The sequence below is a fragment of the Melanerpes formicivorus genome, unplaced genomic scaffold (assembly GCF_026170545.1).
Source record: "Melanerpes formicivorus ecotype bairdi unplaced genomic scaffold, bMelFor1.0.p_v2 SCAF_137, whole genome shotgun sequence".
NCBI lineage: Eukaryota > Metazoa > Chordata > Aves > Piciformes > Picidae > Melanerpes > Melanerpes formicivorus.
The window spans coordinates 978744-1001747 of NW_027142489.1; the positions used below are offsets into that span (position 1 = coordinate 978744).

The window sequence follows — 23004 nt, forward strand, 5'->3', positions numbered from 1 at the left end:
CCCCAGCAGGGCACCCCCAGCACAATGCCCAGGGGCACAGTGCCCAGGGGGGGTTGGAAGCTCTCCACACCAGGAGACTCCACAACCCCCCTGGGCAGCCTGCTCCAGGCTCCAGCAGCCTCACCCCAAACAACTTTCTCCTCCTGGGTGCCAGTCTGTGCCCTCTGCCCCTTGGCCTGGCCCTGGGCACCCCTGAGCAGAGCCTGGCCCCAGCCTCTTGCCTCCCACAGCTCCTTTAGCTCTTGCTGAGCATTGCTCAGCTCCCCTCTGGGGCTGCTCAGCCCCAGGGCTCTCAGCCTCAGCTGCTCCCAGAGCTGCTCCAGGCCCCTCAGCAGCTCTGCAGCCTGCCCTGGGCTCTGCCCAGCAGCTCCCTGTCCCTCCTGAGCTGGGAGCCCAGAGCTGGACACAGGACTCCAGGGGAGGTCTGCCCAGGGCAGAACAGAGGGAGAAGCTCCCTGGCCCTGCTGGCCACACTCTGCTGGCTGCCCCCAGGGCCCTGGGCCACAAGAGCACATTGCTGGCTCATGGGGAACTTGCTGTCCATGTTGGATTCCTGCTCCCAAGTGGGATGTTGCTGCTGTCCTACAGCACTGGGGGTCTCCAGGAGTGGCCCCCTCTGTGTTTGGGCCAGCAGTGGGCTCCTGACCCAAGCTGCAGGGCAGTAGGAGAGATCTGCCTCGGTTCAGGGCCTGCTGCCTTCATCTTGTGCCCTCTTCCTTCCACGAGGCCATCACAGCCTGAGCACTTCTCAGCACAGCAGAAAGCCCTCAAGGGCAGAGTGGAGCTCCTGGGACCTCCCAGGGCTTCCCCACACGCCCTGCACAGCTGCCCTGTGGAGCCAAGGAGCTGGAGAGGGGAAGCCAAGGAAAGATCTTCTCTCCCCAGGCTTCCCATCACAGTCACCTTCACCCCAAGGGAGGAGGGAGAGGTGGTCTTCAACCTCAGGTGTGATGTCAAGAGGAAGCCCCAGCCCCTCTCCTTGAACATTAAGGCCACTGGCTACAGGATGGCTGTGGCAGTGCAGGCAGAGGACAGCCAGGGCCACCTCACCCAGCTCAGCACACAGCAGCCCAACATCATCGACCTCAGGGAGGTGAGCAGCCCCTGAGCCAACCCTAGGGAGCAGAGGGAAGGGCTGGTGGTGAGCAAGAGGAGAGGGAAGGGCTGGTGGTGAGGAAGAGGAGAGGGAAGGGCTGGTGGTGAGCAAGGGGAGAGGGAAGGGCTGGTGGTGAGCAAGGGCTGGTGGTGAGGAAGAGGAGAGGGAAGGGCTGGTGGTGAGCAAGAGGAGAGGGAAGGGCTGGTGGTGAGGAAGAGGAGAGGGAAGGGCTGGTGGTGAGCAAGAGGAGAGGGAAGGGCTGGTGGTGAGGAAGAGGAGAGGGAAGGGCTGGTGGTGAGCAAGAGGAGAGGGAAGGGCTGGTGGTGAGCAAGAGGAGAGGGAAGGGCTGGTGGTGAGCAAGGGGAGAGGGAAGGGCTGGTGGTGAGCAAGGGGAGAGGGAAGGGCTGGTGGTGAGCAAGAGGAGAGGGAAGGGCTGGTGGTGAGCAAGGGGAGAGGGAAGGGCTGGTGGTGAGCAAGGGGAGAGGGAAGGGCTGGTGGTGAGCAAGGGGAGAGGGAAGGGAAGTGCTCCTGTGGGGCTCTCCCATGCAGGTCAGCAGCTGGAAGCTGGAGGATCATGCCAGGAAGGTCACTGGCAGGGCTGGCTGCGCTTGGGTGTGCTGCAGCCCCCTCCCCACCCCCTCACCAGCTGCCCCCCCCAGGTCCAGCTGCACGAGGGCACCAAGCACACCTTCACCATCTGCAACCGCGGCAGGTTCAGCCTCACCTTCAGCTGGGAGCTGCGTGGGCCTGCAGCCTGCAGGGAGCTGCTGAGCATCAGCCCCCAGCTGGGCACTGTGCAGGCAGAGGGCACAGCAGAGGCCCAGCTGGCTTTCCATCCCCAGAGGATCTGCTCCTTAAGGGATGTGGAACTGGTGCTGCAGGTGGGCCCCCAGGCTGCCTCTGGGCCCTTCCCCTCACAGCAGCTTGGCCTGGCCAGAGCTAAAGCTCCAGCCCTAGAGAGCCTCCGTGGGGCAGGGAGGATCCTGCTGGCAGCTCCTGAGCTGAAGCTTTCCAGGAGTGCTCATCCAGGACCACCCTGGGAGCACTTCTGTGGCAGGACACAGCTCTAATTGAGGGGGTGGGCAGGGCACAGGATCCCAGCAGGGTGGGAAAGGACCTTTAGAGCTCCCCCAGCCCAAGCCCTGCTCCAGCAGGGCACCCACAGCATAATGCCCAGGGGCACAGTGCCCAGGGGGGTTGGAAGCTCTCCACACCAGGAGACTCCACAACCTCCAAACAACTTTCTCCTCCTGGGTGCCAGCCTGTGCCCTCTGCTCCTTGGCCTGGTCCTGGGCACCCCTGAGCAGAGCCTGGCCCCAGCCTCTTGCTCCCCACAGCTCCTTTAGCTCTTGCTGAGCATTGCTCAGCTGCCCCCTGGGGCTGCTCTGCTCCAGGCTCTCAGCCCCAGGGCTCTCAGTCTGGCCTCATCTGCTGCACGGCCATGCAGATGGAGCTGGAGCTGGAGCTGGAGCTGGAGCTGGAGCAGGAGCTGGAGCAGGAGCTGGAGCAGGAGCTGGAGCAGGAGCAGGAGCAGGAGCAGGAGCTGGAGCAGGAGCTGGAGCTGTTTCTCCTTGCCAGCCCCCTGCTGAGTTGGGTTCCACAGCTCAGCAAGCTCCTGCCAGCATATGGCACAGCTGTGACAGCACAAAGCAGGGCCAGAACCCTCCCAAAGCCCCTCTCAGCCCCAGCCCTCCACCTCCTTCCATTCTGGGCTCCCTTGTCTCCTGCCTTCCCTCGTTGCCACTGCAGCCAGCTGCCCTCCAGCCTCTTCCCCCAGCAGCTCTGCTCTTTGCAGTGGTGCTTCCCAGCTCCTCAGCTGCCCTCTCACTGCCTTTCTCCTCAGCAGATCAGCAAGGGTCCCACCTTCACCTGTGTGCTGCTGGCCACTGTGGTGGTGCCCAGGGTCCACTTCTCCACCACCAGGCTCAACTTTGGGGCCTGCTTCCTGTCCCAGCCTGGGCTGCTGCCTGCCACCCAGACCCTCCTCATCACCAACAAGGCAGACAGAGACCTCAGGTAGGTCTTCTCCCTGCTCTCCTTTGGGCCTTCACTTAACACAGGCCTGCTCCTCATCCTCCTCAGCCCTGAGGGTGGAGGCAGAGGGGACAGGAGAGTCCCCCCCAGGTAGCTGCCACCTGAGCACACACAGCCCTGTGACACCTCTGCTCCTCTCTGCTGTGCTTCCTGCCAGCCTGGCCTGCTCCTTCCCCAGCACTGCTCAGCTGCAGGTGGAGTGCCCAGGCTGCATCCTGCAGCCAGGGGGGACAGTGGAGGTGCCCATCACCTTCAGTCCCAGGGAGGTGGGATCTTACCAGGAGCTCATCCCCTTTGAGATCAATGGCCTCTGCCAGCAGAGCGTGGAGGTGCGAGGAAGAGGAGTGGAGATGAAGGTCAGAACAAACCCCAGGGGGCCTCCTCCCCTGGCACCTGTGCTCCTCCTCCCCTGGCACCTGTGCTCCTCCTCCCCTGGGACCTCTGCTCCTCCTCCCCTGGGACCTCTGCTCCTCCTCCCCTGGCACCTCTGCTCCTCCTCCCCTGGCACCTCTACTCCTCCTTCCCTGGGACCTCTGCTCCTCCTCCCCTGGCACCTCTGCTCCTCCTCCCCTGGCACCTCTACTCCTCCTCCCCTGGGACCTCTGCTCCTCCTCCCCTGGCACCTCTGCTCCTCCTCCCCTGGCACCTCTACTCCTCCTTCCCTGGGACCTCTGCTCCTCCTCCCCTGCGACCTCTGCTCCTCCTCCCCTGGGACCTCTGCTCCTCCTCCCCTGGCACCTCTACTCCTCCTCCCCTGGCACCTCTGCCCCTTCTCCCCTGGCACCTCTGCTCCTCCTCCCCTGGCACCTCTACTCCTCCTCCCCTGGCACCTCTGCCCCTTCTCCCCTGGCACCTCTGCTCCTCCTCCCCTGGCACCTCTGCCCCTTCTCCCCTGGCACCTCTGCTCCTCCTCCCCTGGCACCTCTGCTCCTCCTCCCCTGGGACCTCTGCTCCTCCTCCCCTGGCACCTCTGCTCCTCCTCCCCTGGCACCTCTACTCCTCCTTCCCTGGGACCTCTGCTCCTCCTCCCCTGCGACCTCTGCTCCTCCTCCCCTGGGACCTCTGCTCCTCCTCCCCTGGCACCTCTGCTCCTCCTCCCCTGGGACCTCTGCTCCTCCTCCCCTGGGGCCTCTGCTCCTCCTCCCCTGCGACCTCTGCTCCTCCTCCCCTGGCACCTGTGCTGCTCCTCCCCTGGCACCTGTGCTGCTCCTCCCCTGCGACCTCTGCTCCTCCTCCCCTGGCACCTCTGCCCCTTCTCCCCTGGCACCTCTGCTCCTCCTCCCCTGGGACCTCTGCTCCTCCTTCCCTGGGACCTCTGCTCCTCCTCCCCTGCGACCTCTGCTCCTCCTCCCCTGGCACCTCTGCTCCTCCTCCCCGGGCACCTCTGCCCCTTCTCCCCTGGCACCTCTACTCCTCCTTCCCTGGGACCTCTGCTCCTCCTCCCCTGGGGCCTCTGCTCCTCCTCCCCTGGCACCTGTGCTGCTCCTCCCCTGGGACCTCTGCTCCTCCTCCCCTGGAACCTTTGCTCCTCCTCCCCTGGCACCTTTGCTCCTCCTCCCCTGGGACCTCTGCTCCTCCTCCCCTGGGACCTCTGCTCCTCCTTCTCGTTTGAACCTTTGCTCCTCCTTTCCTTTCCCTTTACCTCCATCCCTCCTGCCTCAGGTTGATGTGGTGGATCCTCCAGGCAAGGTGGTGAAGCTGGGAGCCCTCTCCAAGGGGCAGGTGGTGAAGAAGGTGGTCACCATAGCTAACACCAGTGCTGCTCCCCTCACTTTTAAGCTCAGTCTCAAGTCCACCACACCAGAGCTGCAGGAACCTGGGGTAAGGTCACTTCCTTCCCTGGAGAGCACTTTGTTGTGCCTCAGGGCACAGCAACTGAGAGCAGCCAGGCAGAAGGGGACCTAGGGGTAGTGGTGGAGAGCAGCTGAACAGGAGCCAACAGTGTGCCCAGAAGGCCAAGAAGGCCAAGGGCATCCTGGCCTGGGTCAGGAAGAGTGTGGCCAGCAGGAGCAGGGAGGTGATTAGTACAGACTCAGCACTGCTCAGGCCACACCTTGAGGCCTGTGTCCAGCTCTGGGCTCCTCAGGTTGAGAAGGACACTGAGGGGCTGGAAGGTGTCCAGAGAAGGGCAACAAAGCTGGGGAGGGGTCTGGGGCACAGCCCTGTGAGGAGAGGCTGAGGGAGCTGGGGTTGCTTAGCCTGCAGAAGAGGAGGCTCAGGGGAGACCTTCTTGCTCTCTCCAACTCCCTGAAGGGAGGCTGTAGCCAGGTGGGGGTTGGGCTCTTCTCCCAGGCACCCAGCACCAGAACAAGAGGACACAGTCTCAAGCTGTGCCAGGGGAGGTTTGGGCTGGGGGTGAGGAAGAAATTCTCCCCAGCAAGAGAGATTGGCCCTGGGGATGTGCTGCCCAGGGGGGTGGTGGAGTCCCCACCCCTGGAGGGGTTCAAAGGAGGCTTGGATGTGGCACTTGGAGCCATGGCTGAGCTGCCAGGAGGGGTTGGGTGAGAGGTTGGACTTGGATCAGCTCTGAGGCTTCTCCAACCTGGTTGCTTCTGTGGCTCTAAGGGATGTCTGCAGGGAGCTGGCTGGGAGCTGCAGCTGGTGGTGACTCTGTGCTGTCCTCTTTGCTCTCCTGGCCTGCCCTGGGGCTGCTCCACCTTTTGCAATGTCTCACCTGAGCTGGGTGCCAGGACTGCCCTAAGAGCCTGGAATGAGGAGAAGGTGCAGCTCCCCCCAGCCCTTTCAGACACCTCAGGATGTGGCCATGGGTGTGAGGTGTGCGAAGGGGATCTTTACAGATCAAGAGTTGCAGCTCCCTGGGAGCTCACAGGAAATCCCTTTGGCAGATGGAGGGCAGCTCCCCAGGAGCAGATGCACAGCAAACAGGGAAACAGAATCACAGAATCAGTTTGCTTGGAAGAGACTCTTTGAGATCTTGGAGTCCAAGCCAGCCCCAGCCCTGCCAGGGCACCACCAGCCCCTGGCCCTCAGCACCACAGCTCCAGCCATGGAGACTCCACCACTGCCCTGGGCAGCCTGGGCCAGGCCTTGGCAGCCCTTTGAGGGAGGAATTGTTGCCCATGGCCAACCCAAACCTGCCCTGGGGCAGCCTGCAGCTGTTTCCCCTTGGCCTGTCCCTGGGAGCAGAGCCCAACCCCAGCTGGCTGCAGCCTCCTCCCAGGGAGCTGCAGAGAGCAAGGAGGTCTCCCTCAGCCTCCTCTGCCCCACACCAAACCCCCCACCACCACCAGGGCCCTCAGCTGCTCCTCCCCAGCCCTCTCCCCCAGACCCTTCCCCACCTTCCTTGCCCTTCCCTGGCCCTGCTGCAGCTCCTCAGGCTCCTGCTGGCAGTCAGGAGCCCAGAACTGAGCCCAGGGCTCAAGCTGAGGCCTCCCCAGTGCCCATTCCAGGGGCCCCATCCCTGCCCTGCTCCTGCTGCCCACCCCAAGATGACTGCAGAGGGCTGAGTAAGCAATGGATGTTTGGGGGAGCAGGGGCTTGGTCCTCTCCCCAGCCCTCAGCTGGCAGAGCCAGGCAGGCCCAGGTGCCACACAGAGCCAGGCCCTCACCCTCCAGCAGCTCCTCAGGGCAGCTCCCTGCCCTCTGCTGCTCCACAGCCTCCATCCAGCTGTACTCCAGGGCCACACTGCCTGTGTTGGAGAGTGGGAAACTGGAAAGCAAGGAGGAGGAATGAAAAGCTGCAGCAAGACAAAGGCAGCAGAGGTCTGGCAGTGTCTGGGGGGCTCCTGGCACCTCTCTGCTTGTGCCCAGGGGCAGCTTCTCCCCCAGCCAGCTCCATTGCTGCTCTGGGCTGCCCCAAGAGCAAAGGGCAGATGTGGTGCCCAGGAGATGAAAGCCAAAGGCCTTCTGCTTCGGCATCCCTTGGGCTGCAGACTCAGCCCCAGAGCCTAACGATGGGCAGCAGCTGCTCCTGGGGGTGAGGGCCACACAGCTGCTACCCAGGGCTGCCTGCCCAGGGCCTGAGTAGCCCTGGGGCCCCCTATGGTGGGCAAGAAGAGGAGCTGGAAGCTCGAAGTGCAGCTGTGCAGGCTCCACTCTTCCCTCTGGACAGGTCCTCAGCCTGAGCCCCAGCAGGGAGCTGAGGCTGGAGGCCGCAGGGGGCAGCCGCAGGGTGGAGGTCACCTTCGCCCCGCGCCGCCGCCTGGGGCCCTTCACACAGGAGGTGATGCTGGAGTGCAGGGGCCTGGGCCGCTGCCTCTTCGTGGTGCAGGGCTCCTGCCAGGGCCCCCAGGTCAGCCTGGAGCAGCAGCAGCTCAGCTTCGGCGCCGTGGTGCGGCAGGGCTGTGGCTGGCGGCGCATCGCCATGAGGAACACGGGAGAGAGGGCGGCCAGGTGAGGCAGGGCTGCGCCCCGGCCGGGCAGCTCCTGAACCTGCCTCAGCCTGAGGCTGGCTTAGCATCCCTGCTGCTGACGTGGAGAGGGGCACTGAGTGCACCCTCAGCACCACCCTGTGAGGTGTGGCTGAGAGGTGGGGGAAGGATCCCTGCAGAGGGACCTGGAGAGGCTGGGGGGAAGGATCCATCCAGAGGGACCTGGAGAGGCTGGGGGGAAGGATCCATCCAGAGGGACCTGGGCAGGCTGGGGGGAAAGGGATCCATCCAGAGGGACCTGGGCAGGCTGGGGGGAAGGGATCCCTGCAGAGGGACCTGGGCAGGCTGGGGGGAAGGGATCCCTGCAGAGGGACCTGGAGAGGCTGGGAGGAAGGGATCCATCCAGAGGGACCTGGGCAGGCTGCAGAGCTGGGCCCAGGACAACCTGCAGCAGCAGAAGTGTGGCCAGCAGGGCCAGGGAGGGGATTCTGCCTCTCTGCTCCACTCTGCTGAGCCCACAGCTGCAGCTCTGTGCCCAGCTCTGCAGCCTCTGTGCCAGGAAGGCTCTGGAGGGGCTGGAAGGTGTCCAGAGCAGGGCCAGGAGGCTGAGCAGAGGGCTGGAGCTGCTCTGCTCTGAGCACAGCCTGAGAGAGTTGGGGTTGTGCAGGCTGCAGAGGAGAAGGCGCCAGGGAGAGCTTCTGGTGGCCTTCCAGGAGCTGCAGGGGGCTGCAGGAAAGCTGGGGAGGGACTTTGGAGGGGGTGAGGGAGGGACAGGCCTGGGGGGGCTGGAGCAAAAGGAGAAGTGGGGAGCTGGAGATTGGCTGTGAGGAAGAAGTTGTTGGGCAGGAGGGTGGTGAGAGCCTGGCCCAGGCTGCCCAGGAGAGGCTGGGGAGCAGCAGGCTGTGCTGGCAGCCTCCCAGCTGCTAATCTCTCCTTGTCCTCCTCCTTCCCTTGCCAAGGTTCAAGTGGGACCTCAAGAGCTTCAAGCCAGACTTCTCCATCAGCCCCACTGAAGGTCACATCAGCCCAGGCACAGAGGTGCCCTTGGTTGTGACCTTCAGGCCCTCCAGGCTGAGCCACTCCATCCGGTGCCAGGGGCTGCAGTGCTCCATCCAGGGTGGGGAACCCCTGCTGCTGTCGCTGGAGGGCTGCTGCCTGCAGGACCCTGTGGCCAAAGAGGTAACCAGAGCTGTCCCCCAGCCCCTGCCCCTGCCCCCAGCACCACAGGCACTGCAGAACCCTCCTGTGCCTCCCAGAGAGCTGAGGAAGGTGCTGGGCAGGATCCCCCCCAGTGCCCCCGAGCTCCTCCACTGCTGAATCACAGCTCACAGGATGGTAGGGGTTGGAAAGGACCTCTGGAGATCCTCCAGTCCAAGCCCCCTGCCATAGGAGAAGGGAGAAGAGGGCTCCTTGGTGCCCCAGGAGCAGCTCTTGTGTGGGAGCAGGCAGGCAGGGCAGGAGAGGGCAGCTCTGTGCTCCTGTGTTGCAGACTCTGTGCTTTGCCTGTGAGGTTCGTGGGCAGCAGAGCCGAACCATCCTCCTGTCCAACCCCAGCGACCTGCCCTGGACCCTGCAGCCTCTCCTGGAGGGGGAGCACTGGCAGGGGCCCCGATGGCTCCATCTGGAGGCCAGTCAGCAGCAGAAGCCCTACGTGCTCACCTACAGCCCCCTCACCATGAGCTCTGAGAGCGAGAAGCATCAGGTGGGTGAGGCCTGCCCAGCACTGTGGCCCTCCCCCTGCTCTGGGTGCCAGGGTGACCTCTGGAGCCCCTCCCCCAGCTGGAAGTGCCCTGTGGGGTCCCTGCTGGCAGCTGGGGGTCCTGGTGGCTTAGAGGTGCCGGGGGGAGCTCCACTGCCCACTGCCTGTCCCCCCCCCGGAGGGCTGGGAGTCTGCAGGGGCAGGGAATTGCCTTTGCTCTGTCCAGCTCCTGGTGCCTGCCCCTGCAGCCCAGGGTGTCAGACACCCCCATGCTGAGCTGGGAGGGCTGCACAGGGACCCCCCCAAGTCCTGGGCACCACCACTGCTGGCACCACTGCCCTGCTCTGGAGCCCTTTGGCAGTGTGCAGGGGATCACAGACCCCCAGAGCTGGCAGGGACCCCAAGGCTCAGCCAGCTCCAAGCCCCTGCCATGGGCAGGGACACCTCACCCCACAGCAGGTTGCTCACAGCCACCTCCAGCCTGGCTGCAAACACCTCCAGGCATCAGCAGGAGGCTTCCACCACCTCCCTGGGCAGCCTGGGCCAGGCTCTCACCACCCTCCTGCCCAACAACTTCTTCCTCACAGCCAAGCTCCAGCTCCCCACTTCTCCTTTGGCTCCATCCCCCCCAGTCCTGATGCCTGGAGGTGTTTGCAGCCAGGCTGGAGGTGGCTGTGAGCAACCTGCTGTGGTGTGAGGTGTCCCTGCCCATGGCAGGGGCTTGGAGCTGCCTGAGCCCTGGGGTCCCTGCCAGCCCTGCCAGCTCTGGGGTTCTCTGGACCCTGCTGGGGCAGCCCAGGTTGAGGAACAGGTTGGGAAGTCCTCAGGTGAGGCAGGGGGAGGCTGTGCTGGAGGCAGCTGGCTGGGCTTGAGCTGGGTCTGCTTCTTGCTGCCTGAGGTTTCCCTCCCAGCTGCCTGCCTCTGTGGCTCAGGATTCTCATCCCAGCTCTGCCCCAGCCCCCGGGCCCGCGGCGCTCAGGAGCCGGGGCCTGGCTGCAGGCTGTGCCAGGAGAGCTGCCCCAGCCTGCCTCCTGTCTGCCAGGGCTCCATCTTCTTCCCCCTGCCCGACGGGGAGGGCTTGTGCTTCCTGCTGCGGGGGACGGCTGCGCCCCCGGGCTGCTCGGGCAGCATCCGGCGGGAGGTGCCCTGCAGGAGCTCCCACACCCAGCTGCTGCCTGTCTGCAACTGGCTGAGCAGCGCCCAGAGGTGAGGCTGGGGCCTGCCCCGCGGCGCCTGCGGGAGGGGAGCTCTGCCCTGCCCCTGAGCCTTGCCCCCCCAGCGGCCGGGGCTGGCCTGGCCCTCACCCCCCTGCAGGCTTCCTGCCCCTGCCTGAGCTCACCCGAGGGGAGGGAGGGGAAATGCAGGGCAGATACTGGCAGGGTCCTGGCTGAGCCAGCAAGGTGCCCTGGTGGCCCAGGTGCAGATACTGGCAGGGTCCTGGCTGAGGCAGCAAGGTGCCCTGGTGGCCCAGGTGCAGATACTGGCAGGGTCCTGGCTGAGGCAGCAAGGTGCCCTGGTGGCCCAGGTGCAGATACTGGCAGGGTCCTGGCTGAGCCAGCAAGGTGCCCTGGTGGCCCAGAGGGCCAAGGGCATCCTGGAGCCCTTCAAAGGGCTGAGGTCAGTAGGTCAGAGAGGATCTCCTGCCCCTCTGCCCTGCCCTGCCCAGGCCACCTCTGGGCCCCTCAGGCCCAGCAGGAGCTCAGGGAGCTGCTGCAGAGAGTCCAGCCCAGAGGCACAGAGCTGCTGCAGGCAGGGGAAGAGCTCCCTGGGAGCACAGCTGAGGCAGCTGGGAGCACAGCAGCCCGAGGGGGATCAAGCTGTGCAGGGCTGGAGCCAGGCTCTGCTCAGGGCTGGCCAAGGACTCCCTCCACATCCTGCAGAGCTGTCCTCCCAGGTGGCTGAGAGCTTCCTCCCTCTGCCTGAGGGGCTGAGGAGGAGGAGGAGAGGGCCCCTGCAGTCCCCACACAATGCACCCCCATGGGAGCCCTACCTGCTGACCTGCTCCCCACCTCCTCCCCCAGGTTCCTGGTGCTGGTGGACATCCTGCAGCCTGAGAAGCTGGAGAGCAGCCCTGTGCTGAAGGGCCTGGAGGCCCTGGAGGTGCCAGGCTCTGCCAGGAGGGACTACAAGCTCACCTTCCTCTCCTACACAGAAGGGGTCTTCAACACCAAGGTGAAGTGGGAGCTCTGGGACCCTTGAGGGGGCTGTGGGACCCCTCAGGGAGAGCTGTGGGACCCCTCAGGGAGAGCTGTGGGACCCCTCAGGGAGCTGTGGGACCCCTCAGGGAGAGCTGTGGGACCCCTCAGGATGCTGTGGGACTCCTCAGGGAGCTGTGGGACCCCTCAGGGAGCTGTGGGACCCCTCAGGGTGAGCTGTGGGACCCCTCAGGGTGCTGTGGGACCCCTCAGGGAGAGCTGTGGGACCCCTCAGGGTGCTGTGGGACCCCTCAGGGAGCTGTGGGACCCCTCAGGGTGCTGTGGGACCCCTCAGGGAGCTGTGGGACCCCTCAGGGTGCTGTGGGACCCCTCAGGGAGCTGTGGGACCCCTCAGGAAGAGCTGTGGGACCCCTCAGGATGCTGTGGGACCCCTCAGGGTGCTGTGGGACCCCTCAGGGAGCTGTGGGACCCCTCAGGGTGCTGTGGGACCCCTCAGGGAGCTGTGGGACCCCTCAGGAAGAGCTGTGGGACCCCTCAGGATGCTGTGGGACTCCTCAGGGAGCTGTGGGACCCCTCAGGGAGCTGTGGGACCCCTCAGGGAGAGCTGTGGGACCCCTCAGGATGCTGTGGGACTCCTCAGGGAGCTGTGGGACCCCTCAGGGAGCTGTGGGACCCCTCAGGGTGAGCTGTGGGACCCCTCAGGGTGCTGTGGGACTCCTCAGGGAGCTGTGGGACCCCTCAGGGAGCTGTGGGACCCCTCAGGAAGAGCTGTGGGACCCCTCAGGATGCTGTGGGACTCCTCAGGGAGCTGTGGGACCCCTCAGGGAGCTGTGGGACCCCTCAGGGTGAGCTGTGGGACCCCTCAGGGTGCTGTGGGACCCCTCAGGGAGAGCTGTGGGACCCCTCAGGATGCTGTGGGACTCCTCAGGGAGCTGTGGGACCCCTCAGGGAGCTGTGGGACCCCTCAGGGTGAGCTGTGGGACCCCTCAGGGTGCTGTGGGACCCCTCAGGGAGAGCTGTGGGACCCCTCAGGGAGCTGTGGGACCCCTCAGGGTGCTGTGGGACCCTCAGGGAGCTGTGGGACCCCTCAGGATGCTGTGGGACTCCTCAGGGAGCTGTGGGACCCCTCAGGAAGAGCTGTGGGACCCCTCAGGATGCTGTGGGACCCCTCAGGGAGCTGTGGGACCCCTCAGGGTGAGCTGTGGGACCCTCAGGGTGCTGTGGGACCCCTCAGGGTGAGCTGTGGGACCCCTCAGGGTGCTGTGAGACCCCTCAGAGTGCTGTGGGACCCCTCAGGGTGCTGTGTGCTCACTGAGAAGCTCCAGGCCTGCTCCACTCCCCCCTGTGCCTATGGGTGGGGTTGCAGAGCAGGTGTGGGTAGGGGCTGGGCTCTCCACACACCCACTCGTGGGACAGTCTCTGAGGGCTGCCCAGGGAGCTTCTGACCTTCCTGGAGCCTCCTCCTCTGGGCCAGGACCTTGGTGAGCTGGAGGCAGCAGGCAGTTAGGGCAGTCCCAGGTGCAGTGCAGGTCCCAGCCATGAGCCCTGGGCTTGGCTGCCCCCTTGGCTGCTTCTGGCCACCCTTGGAGGCAGGGTGCTGAACTTGGAGGAGCTGGAACAGCACAGCAAGGAGAAGTGCTTGCTGCAAGGTCCTGCAGCCGGCTCAGGGCAGTGGAGTGGCTGAGAGCAGCCTGCAGGAGAAGGCCTTGGGGGTGCCAGGGGGTGGCAAAGTGCCCAGGAGCCAGCACTGGGCCCTGGCAGCCCAGAGGCAGCTGAGTGCTGAGCTGCAGCCAGAGCAGGGAGAGCAGCAGCACAGGGAGGGGATTCTGCCCCTCTGCTCTGCTCTGCTCAGCCCCCACCTGCAGCACTGCCTCCAGCTCTGGGGCCCCCAGCACAAGGAGGACCTGGAGCTGCTGCAGAGGCTCCAGAGGAGGCCCCAGAGATGCTGAGAGGCTGCAGAGCCTCCCCTGTGGGGCCAGGCTGGGAGGGTTGGGGCTGTGCAGCCTGCAGGAGAGAAGGCTACAGGCAGAGCTCAGAGCAACCTTGCAGGAGCTGAAGGGCTCCAGGAGAGCTGGGGAGGGACTCTGGGCAAGGGCTGGGAGTGCCAGGAGCAGGGAGAATGGCTTGGAGCTGGGAGAGGGCAGAGGGAGAGTGGAGAGGAGGAAGGAATGGTTGGCAGGGAGGCTGGGGAGAGCCTGGCACAGGCTGCCCAGGGAGGCTGTGGCTGCCCCCTGGCTGGAGGTGCTGAGGACCAGGCTGGATGAGGCCTTGAGCAGCCTGGGCTGGGGGCAGGGGTCCCTGCTCATGGCAGGGGGTTGGAGCTGGCTGAGCTCTGAGCTCTCTAGCAGCTCTTCCTGTGGCTCCTTGCCCCCAGGGCCAGGGCTGCAGGGGGCAGGCTCCAGCCCTGTCCTCTCCTCCTCTCCTCCAGGTGACTTTCCTCAACGAGGTGACCAAGGAGTACTTGTTCTACCTGGTGACCTTCAAGGCCACCCCTGCAGGGCCCCCCAGCACTGTGGGAGTGAGCAGAGCTCTTGGGCAGAGAGTGTCTTGCAGTGCCAGGGTGGCCAAGCCCCTGCCCCCGCGCCTCAGCCTCCCTCCACCCCCACAGGTAGGAGCAAGGCTCAGCCAGCTCTGGGCCCCTGCCCTGCAGCCTGCCTGGGGGCTCAAGGGGCAGGAACCACCTGGGGGCTTCTTTCCAAGGGTGACTCTCCCCCTCCACCACCCCCTCCACCCGCAGTGGCATCCCCTGGGTGCCAGCTGGAGCAGAGGAGGTGCCCTGGGAACAGGAGGGAAACTCTGTCCCTGTGAGGCTGCTGGAGCCTGGAGCAGGCTGCCCAGGGAGGCTGTGGAGTCCTCCTTGTCTGGGGGAGCTTCCAACCCCCCCTGGATGTGTTCTGGGTGCCCTGCCCTGGGTGCTCTGCTCTGGCAGGGGCTTGGGCTGGGTGACCTCCAGAGGTCCCTTCCTGTGCTCCATGGAGAGGGTCCTGGGCTGCCTTCCAGCACTGTGAGTGCAGCAGGCCCTGCTCTGCCTCCTCCTGGGCCCTGCCTCCTCCTCCTCCTCCTCCTCCTCCTCTCCCTGAGCTTTGGCTTGTTCCCTTCCTTCCTGCCAGGCTGCCCTTGTCCTGGACTGCCAGCCCCTGGCAGTGGCTGAGGGCAGTGGGTGCCTGCTGGGAGCCTCCAGGAGCAGGGCAGAGCAGCCCCTCCGCTTCTGCACCACGCTGGGCTCCAGGCAGACCATCAGCACCACCCTCAGGAGCTATGCCCAGCACAAGACTCAGTACCAGCTGCAGGTGAGCCCAGCCTGCTCCTCCTGTGGGCACCAGGCTCCCCTGCCTGGCACCAGGCTCCCCTGCCCACCACCAGCCCTCTCCAACCCTGCCCCTCCAGCCTGGCCTGGCACAAGCAGAGGTGGCCATGGGGACTCAGGGCTCTGCCACCCACCCTGGGCTTGGCCCCAGCAGGACTTCCTCTGCCCTGCTGCCCTCCTTAGAGCTGCTCCTGCAGCCTGGGCTGCTGCTGGGGCTGGGTTCTGGGGCTCTGGGGGCTGGGTTGGAGCTGCTGGGGCATGTGGGCAGCCCCTGAGGTGGGCACCCAGCAGGTGCCATAGTGCCTGGGCTGGAGCTGGGTCCAGGGGCTCTGGGGGCTGGGTTGGAGCTGCTGGGGGCATGTGGGCAGCCCCTGAGGTGGGCACCCAGCAGGTGCCATAGTGCCTGGGCTGCAGCTGGGTCCAGGGGCTCTGGGGGTTGGGTTGGAGCTGCTGGGGGCATGTGGGCAGCCCCTGAGGTGGGCACCCAGCAGGTGCCATAGTGCCTGGGCTGCAGCTGGGTCCAGGGGCTCTGGGGGTTGGGTTGGAGCTGCTGGGGGCATGTGGGCAGCCCCTGAGGTGGGCACCCAGCAGGTGCCATAGTGCCTGGGCTGCAGCTGGGTCCAGGGGCTCTGGGGGCTGGGTTGGAGCTGCTGGGGGCATGTGGGCAGCCCCTGAGGTGGGCACCCAGCAGGTGCCATAGTGCCTGGGCTGGAGCTGGGTCCAGGGGCTCTGGGGGCTGGGTTGGAGCTGCTGGGGGCATGTGGGCAGCCCCTGAGGTGGGCACCCAGCAGGTGCAGTGGCAGGGAAGGGAAAGGGACCTTGCCCAGCCTGCTGGAGGGGCACCACTGCTTTCTTGCTGAGCTGCTGCTCTGCTCTTTTTGCCCCCCCCCGGTCTCTTCTCTCCCCTCTGCAGACCAACTCTGCTGCCTTCCAGACACAGAGAAGCCTCAGTGTGAGCCCTGCCAGCCCAGGGGGCTCAGAGCTGAGCCTGGAGGTGACCTTTGAGCCCTGCCAGCTGGGGGAAGCCCAGGCCACCCTGCAGCTCTCCTCTGCCCTCGGCACGGAGCACAGCATCCCCCTCCTGGGCCTCGCCCTCCCACCCAAGCCCCAGGGCCCCTTCCCCATCAGGGCTGGCAGCACCTTGCCCATCCCCTTCCAGAACATCTTCCAGCAGCCCATGGCCTTCCAGTACCAGGTGGAGCACCCAGGCTTCACTGTCAGGGGCCCTGAGAGCCTGCCTGCCAAGGCCACCACCCTCCTCCACCTCTCCTTCCAAGGTGCCACCCCTGCCAGCAGCAGGATGGTGGTGACCCCCCGGGGGGAGCCCAGTGTCTCCTGGGTCTACTACCTCCAGGGCCTTCCCCCCAGCAAGTGAGCTCCTGGGAAGGCCCTCGGGGGCAGGGGGTGGTGCCCTGGGGGTCGCCAGGGCTGTGCTGAGCGGGCAGGAGGAGTCCTCCATGAGCTCAAGCTGCTGTTCTCCAGGGTGCTGGAAGGACCTCTGGCTAAGGGCAGCCTCACCTGTGGGTCCCTGGCCCCTGACCCCATTCTCCCCCTCCCAGTGCAGCCCCTCCACCCCCCATGGCCATGCAGTGCCTGCTCCAGGCCACACCATGGGAGTTGTTTGGGCAGCCCAGGCCATGGCCTGGCAGGTTCTGCTCCTTGGGCTGAAGAATCAAGAGGAGTTCTGAGAGCAGCTGGTGGCAGAGAGTCTTTATTACAAATGGGCACAGCCCTGGCAGGGCAGTGGGGGCAGGAGGGCCCTGGATGCCAGCTGGCTGTGCCACCCTGGCACCTGGGCTGGTGCCAGCTGTGCCAACGTGGAACAGCCCTTTGGAGAGGTGCTGTGAGGATGCCAGGGGCTGGAAGGGACCTTTGGAGGCCATTAAGTGCACCATGGAAGGATCAAAGGAAAGCTTTGAGGCTTGAGGGTACCTGAGCTGGCAGCCAGCTCCCCCAGCCAGGTCTGGGCTTGGCAGGGAGCTGGGCAGAAAGGGCTTCCCAAACCTCTGAGAGGCCACCAGGCTGCAGCCCATGCAGCAGGGTCACAGCTCCAGGGTGCCAGGGGCAGGAAGGGATCTCTGGAGAGCTCCCAGTGCCAGCCCCTGCCAGAGCAGGAGCACAGAGCCCAGCCCAGGGGCACAGGAACACATCCAGCCAGGGCTGGGAAGGCTCCAGAGCAGGAGACTCCACAACCTCTCTGGGCAGCCTGCTCCAGGCCTCTGGCAGCCTCCCAGCCAAGAAGTTCTTCCTCCTGCTGAGCTGGAAGCTCCTGGGCTGCAGTTTCCAGCCCTTGCCTCTTGTGCTCCCCCAGGGCACAGTGAGCAGAGGCTGGCCCTGTGCCTCCCTTCCTGCCCCCCAGCCCTCAGCTCTGGAGAGACATTGCTCAGATCCCTCTCAGCCTTCTCCTCTGCACACTGCACCCCCCCAGGGCTCTCAGCCTCTCCTGCCCAGGCAGTGCTGCAGTCCCTTCAGCAGCCTTGGAGCCCTCCCTTGGCCTCTCTGCAGCAGATCCCTGTCCCTCTGGAGCTGGGGAGCCCAGAGCTGGAGGCAGTCTTCCAGCTGTGGCCTCCCCAGGGCAGGGCAGAGCAGAGGACTAAGCACCCCCAGGGCTCTCAGCCTCTCCTGGTAGGGAGCAACCTCTGCAGATGAGAGGCCTCAGAGGGCAGGGCAGGTGTTGGAGGGCAGGTGGGGGGCAGTGGAGGGCAGTGGAGGGCAGTGGAGGGCTTCACTTTCTCCTTCCAAGCCTTTTCAAGGCTTTCTTCACCCAGAGCTTCCCGGGGTCAGCGCAGATCTCCTGCCCGCCGGCAGCCACAATCCTGCAGGGAGAGGGAAGGGCACAGGCATGAAGCAAGCTCCCTGCCCTGCCCTGCTGCTCGCTGCCTGCAGCGTGGAGCCTGGGAAGCCATCTCCCAGTAGCCTGTGCCCTCCTCAGGTGCATCCCCTGGTGCCCTGCCCCAGCTCAGAGCGTCAGCAGCAAGCACCAGCCCCAAGTCCTCTTCTCCTCCACTCCCCCCATGGAGCTCCTGTGGCGTTGTGCTGGGGGGGACAAGGCCTGGGGTACAACCTGCTGGTGGGGGAGGTGCTAGAAATGAGGCAGCAGTGGTCCCTGGCAGCCCAGAGTGCCAATAGTGTCCTGGGCTGCATTGGAGCAAGTGTGGCCACAGCCAGCACAGGGAGGGGACTCTGCCCTCTGCTCAGCCCCCATCTGCAGCACTGCCTCCAGCCTTGGGGGTGGCAAAGTGCCCAGGAGCCAGCAGTGGGCCCTGGCAGCCCAGAGCCAGCTGAGTGCTGAGCTGCAGCCAGAGCAGGGAGAGCAGCAGCACAGGGAGGGGATTCTGCCCCTCTGCTCTGCTCTGCTCAGCCCCCACCTGCAGCACTGCCTCCAGCCCTGGGGCCCCCAGCACAAGGAGGACCTGGAGCTGCTGCAGAGGCTCCAGAGGAGGCCCCAGAGATGCTGAGAGGCTGCAGAGCCTCCCCTGTGGGGCCAGGCTGGGAGGGTTGGGGCTGTGCAGCCTGCAGGAGAGAAGGCTGCAGGCAGAGCTCAGAGCAACCTTGCAGGAGCTGAAGGGCTCCAGGAGAGCTGGGGAGGGACTGTGGGCAAGGGCTGGGAGTGGCAGGAGCAGGGAGAATGGCTTGGAGCTGGGAGAGGGCAGAGGGAGAGTGGAGAGGAGGAAGGAATGGTTGGCAGGGAGGCTGTGGCTGCCCCCTGGCTGGAGGTGCTGAGGACCAGGCTGGATGAGGCCTTGAGCAGCCTGGGCTGGGGGGAGGGGTCCCTGGGCATGGCAGGGGGCTGGAGCTGGCTGAGCTCCGAAGTCACTTCCCACCCAGCCCCTTCCCTGCACTCACACCACGGCCGGCAGGGAGCAGCCCCGGGGCGTGCGGTAGAAGCTCCGCGGGTGCCGGATTGGCCTCGCTGCGTATCGGTCACAGCACTCCAGGGGCGGGGAGTAGCCTGCAAGGGCAGAGGGAGAGGTGCTCAGCACCACTGCCAGCGCCGTGCTCAGCACCCCTGGCAGCGCCGTGCTCAGCCCCACTGCCAGCGCCGTGCTCAGCCCCACTGCCAGCGCCGTGCTCAGCCCCACTTCCAGCGCCGTGCTCAGCACCCCTGGCAGCGCCGTGCTCAGCACCCCTGCCAGCGCCGTGCTCAGCCCCACTGCCAGCGCCGTGCTCAGCACCCCTGCCAGCGCCGTGCTCAGCACCCCTGGCAGCGCCGTGCTCAGCCCCACTGCCAGCGCCGTGCTCAGCCCCACTGCCAGCGCCGTGCTCAGCACCCCTGCCAGCGCCGTGCTCAGCACCCCTGCCAGCGCCGTGCTCAGCACCCCTGCCAGCGCCGTGCTCAGCCCCACTGCCAGCGCCGTGCTCAGCACCCCTGCCAGCGCCGTGCTCAGCCCCACTGCCAGCGCCGTGCTCAGCCCCACTTCCAGCGCCGTGCTCAGCACCCCTGGCAGCGCCGTGCTCAGCACCCCTGCCAGCGCCGTGCTCAGCCCCACTGCCAGCGCCGTGCTCAGCCCCACTTCCAGCGCCGTGCTCAGCACCCCTGCCAGCGCCGTGCTCAGCACCCCTGCCAGCGCCGTGCTCAGCCCCACTGCCAGCGCCGTGCTCAGCCCCACTGCCAGCGCCGTGCTCAGCCCCACTTCCAGCGCCGTGCTCAGCCCCACTTCCAGCGCCGTGCTCAGCACCCCTGCCAGCGCCGTGCTCAGCCCCACTTCCAGCGCCGTGCTCAGCACCCCTGGCAGCGCCGTGCTCAGCCCCACTTCCAGCGCCGTGCTCAGCACCCCTGCCAGCGCCGTGCTCAGCCCCACTGCCAGCGCCGTGCTCAGCCCCACTGCCAGCGCCGTGCTCAGCACCCCTGGCAGCGCCGTGCTCAGCACCCCTGCCAGCGCCGTGCTCAGCCCCACTGCCAGCGCCGTGCTCAGCCCCACTGCCAGCGCCGTGCTCAGCACCCCTGCCAGCGCCGTGCTCAGCCCCACTGCCAGCGCCGTGCTCAGCACCCCTGGCAGCGCCGTGCTCAGCACCCCTGCCAGCGCCGTGCTCAGCCCCACTGCCAGCGCCGTGTTCAGCACCCCTGCCAGCGCCGTGCTCAGCACCCCTGCCAGCGCCGTGCTCAGCCCCACTTCCAGCGCCGTGCTCAGCACCCCTGGCAGCGCCGTGCTCAGCCCCACTTCCAGCGCCGTGCTCAGCACCCCTGGCAGCGCCGTGCTCAGCCCCACTGCCAGCGCCGTGCTCAGCCCCACTGCCAGCGCCGTGCTCAGCACCCCTGCCAGCGCCGTGCTCAGCCCCCCTGCCAGCGCCGTGCTCAGCACCCCTGCCAGCGCCGTGCTCAGCCCCACTGCCAGCGCCGTGCTCAGCGCCCCTGGCAGCGCCGTGCTCAGCCCCCCTGCCAGCGCCGTGCTCAGCACCCCTGGCAGCGCCGTGCTCAGCGCCCCTGGCAGCGCCGTGCTCAGCACCCCTGGCAGCGCCGTGCTCAGCCCCACTGCCAGCGCCGTGCTCAGCACCCTGCCAGCGCCGTGCTCAGCACCCCTGCCAGCGCCGTGCTCAGCCCCACTGCCAGCGCCGTGCTCAGCACCCCTGCCAGCGCCGTGCTCAGCACCCCTGCCAGCGCCGTGCTCAGCCCCACTGCCAGCGCCGTGCTCAGCACCCCTAGCAGCGCCGTGCTCAGCACCCCTGGCAGCGCCGTGCTCAGCCCCACTGCCAGCGCCGTGCTCAGCACCCCTGCCAGCGCCGTGCCGCTCCTGGCACCGCCAGCAGATGCCGGTGCAGGCTCCGTGCCCGGCCGGAGCTCCGCAGCAGCCTCCGCAGCATCCCGCGGCAGGGCTGCAGGTCCTTTCGGGGCAGCCGGCAGAGAGCTGGTCCCGATGGCGCCCCCGGAGCCCGCAGGGCTGCAGCTGCCGGAGGGCACAGCGAGCTTGTGCTGCTCGGGGGGCCGGGGCCCGGGGTTGGGGGTTCCAGTGTGAGGCTGCAGCCTGCAAGGTGTTTTGGGAGGCTCCGAACATGTTCCCCCCTTCCCCTTCCTCCCCTCTCCCAGCTCTTGCTTGCACCCAGCTGAGCCCTGGGGAGCTGCTGCCAGCTTCTTCTCCAAGCTCCTGGGGCATCTCCCCAGGGCTGGCACTGCTGAGGGCATCCCCAGCAACCCCCCTGCCCTCCCTGTCCCTGCACCCCTCTGCCATGCCCTGCCCTAGCCAGGGGGTTGCCCTCCAGGGAGCTGCTGGAGAGAGCCCCAGGGGAGGCTATGAGGATGCTGGGAGGAGAGGCTGATAGCCCTGGGGGTGTTTGGCCTGGAGAAGGTTAAGAGAAGATCTGATCAAGGTCTGTAAATATCTGAGGGGTGGGGGGCAGGGTGGAGGTGCCAGGCTCTGCTCAGGGGTGCCCAGGGCCAGGCCAAGGGGCAGAGGGCACAGACTGGCACCCAGGAGGAGAAAGTTGTTTGGGGTGAGGCTGCTGGAGCCTGGAGCAGGCTGCCCAGAGAGGTTGTGGAGTCTCCTGGTGTGGAGAGCTTCCAACCCCCCCTGGGCACTGTGCCCCTGGGCATTGTGCTGGGGGTGCCCTGCTGGGGCAGGGCTTGGACTGGGGGAGCTCCAGAGCTGCCTTCCAAGCCCTGCCCTGCTGTGACTCTGCCACCATCCCCATCCCCTGCTGGGCTCCCCTGCCTGCCCTCTCCAGCAGCTCATCCCCAGTGGGAAGCCCAAGCCCCCAGCCCCAGTGGTGGCCCAGGAGGTGCCATACCTGTGGCCTGCTGCAGGCAGCAGGTGAGGAGGAGGCCAAGCAGCAGCAGAGTCCTTGCAGGGAGCATGGTGGCCGTGGCAGGGCTCTTCCTTCCTTCCTCTGCCTCCTGTCTGTGGCTCTGGGTCTCCCCAGGCCATCCTTTGTCCCCCCATGCCTCCCACGCCCAGCAGCCTTCCAGGCACTCCAGAGGTGTTCTCAGAAGCCTCCTTCCCAGGGGCTGGGGATTTCTGGGCAGGCTTCTGGCAGGAGGTGGGGGGGGAGGGCAGGTCCTGTGGTGGGTGGGAGAGCCCCAGGCACGGAGCAGCCACTTCTGCTTTCTGCAGAAGAGCTCCAGAGGCTGCTGGGGGGCTTGGGAGGAACTGAAATGTACCCTTGGAAGAGGATCAGAAACTGCCTGCTGGGGAGGGCAGAGCTCAGCCCTCAGGCTGCAGAGGGATGGGGAAAGGGAGAGGGATGAAGAGGGGGTGAGGACAAGAGCAGGGATGAAGAAAGGGGAGAGGAGGGGGTGGGCTGGGAGGGGAGGGGATGGGCTAGAATGCTGTCTGGCAGCAAATGCCACACTGCAGCAAAGCAGGAGGGACCCCCCCAGAGCAGCAGGGGCAGAGGTGCTTTGGCTGGGTGGTTTTTGGAGGGGAAGAGATGAGGCTGCAGAAGAGGAGTGGCTGAGGAGAGCCCAGGCCTGACTGAATCAGAGAGTTGAAGGCTTGAGGTCAGCAGTGCCTGGAGGGGACATTCCTGCAGGCAGCTGGGGCAAACCCTGGCACCACCTCAAGAGCCTCATCCCAGCCCCCCGAGGGGGCCTGAGGCCAGGTGGCAGAGCCTCTGGTGGCAGCACCACGCAGCACTGCTGGGTGCCAGGCTGCCAGGGAGAGCTCTGCCCCCCAGGGAGGAGAGAGGCAGAGGCAGCCTGCAAGGAGGGGCTGAGGAGGTGGCAGGGAGCCCTGTGGGGTGATGCTGCTGATGTGTGGGAGCAGAGGAGGGGTCCTGGCTGTGGCCTGGGGGTGAGGCAAGCCCTGGGGGAGGCTTTTTGGAGAAGAAAGGTGGAAGCAACCTTCCTGGCAGAGCATCTCTCCTGCCTGCATTGCTTCTCTTCAGGGGAAAGGAGAAGGAAAGGCTGTGAGGAAGAAGTTGTTGGGCAGGAGGGTGGTGAGAGCCTGGCCCAGGCTGCCCAGGGAGGTGGTGGAAGCCTCCTGCTGATGCCTGGAGGTGTTTGCAGCCAGGCTGGAGGTGGCTGTGAGCAACCTGCTGTGGGGTGAGGTGTCCCTGCCCATGGCAGGGGGCTTGGAGCTGCCTGAGCCCAGAGCTCCCTTCCAGCCCTGGGGTTCTGTGACTCCAGCTGTAGACATCTGCTGAGGTTCTCTTGCCCCTGCTAAGGCTGCCAGCTCCAAGCTGCCTTGTGGGAGCTCTGCCACCTCTGCTCAGTGGGGCTGGCAGCTCTCACCCTGCTCTGATGCAGTCCTCCTCTCCTGGGGAGCATTGGGCTCACAGAATCCCTGTGACTGGAGAAGGCCTTCGAGACCACCAGGTCTGCCAGGGCCATCCTGCACAGAGCCTTCAGCACCACCTCTGGATGGCTTTTAAACACAGAATCACAGGGCCAGAGAAATGCTGAGGTTGGAAGAGACCTTGGAGGTCACCAAGCCCAGAGCTCACACTGC

At 66.2% G+C, this 23004-nt stretch overlaps 2 protein-coding genes across 2 annotated transcripts in view; one reads left to right on the plus strand and one right to left on the minus strand.

Annotated features, from left to right (window-relative positions):
• HYDIN (HYDIN axonemal central pair apparatus protein) overlaps window positions 1-16340 on the plus strand; it is a 130497-nt gene extending 114157 nt beyond the window's left edge. Inside the window, exons 52-64 of the mRNA XM_068168409.1 lie at window positions 886-1093; window positions 1756-1977; window positions 2943-3112; window positions 3288-3486; window positions 4793-4951; window positions 7203-7483; window positions 8421-8640; window positions 8951-9163; window positions 10203-10366; window positions 11182-11332; window positions 13745-13924; window positions 14427-14606; window positions 15537-16340. Coding sequence (XP_068024510.1) covers window positions 886-1093; window positions 1756-1977; window positions 2943-3112; window positions 3288-3486; window positions 4793-4951; window positions 7203-7483; window positions 8421-8640; window positions 8951-9163; window positions 10203-10366; window positions 11182-11332; window positions 13745-13924; window positions 14427-14606; window positions 15537-15998 — 2809 coding nt within the window. The 3' untranslated portion in view covers window positions 15999-16340. The remainder of the gene's footprint in view (window positions 1-885; window positions 1094-1755; window positions 1978-2942; window positions 3113-3287; window positions 3487-4792; window positions 4952-7202; window positions 7484-8420; window positions 8641-8950; window positions 9164-10202; window positions 10367-11181; window positions 11333-13744; window positions 13925-14426; window positions 14607-15536) is intronic.
• A 161-nt stretch (window positions 16341-16501) lies between these two features.
• LOC137456801 (C-C motif chemokine 17-like) lies at window positions 16502-21554 on the minus strand. The gene is made up of 3 exons (XM_068168423.1): window positions 21347-21554; window positions 18470-18575; window positions 16502-17439 (listed from the first exon to the last, which is right to left on the minus strand). Exons 1-3 carry the CDS (start codon window positions 21411-21413, stop codon window positions 17349-17351), a joined length of 264 nt encoding a protein of 87 aa, XP_068024524.1. The 5' UTR covers window positions 21414-21554; the 3' UTR covers window positions 16502-17348.
• Window positions 21555-23004: the final 1450 nt, after the last annotated feature.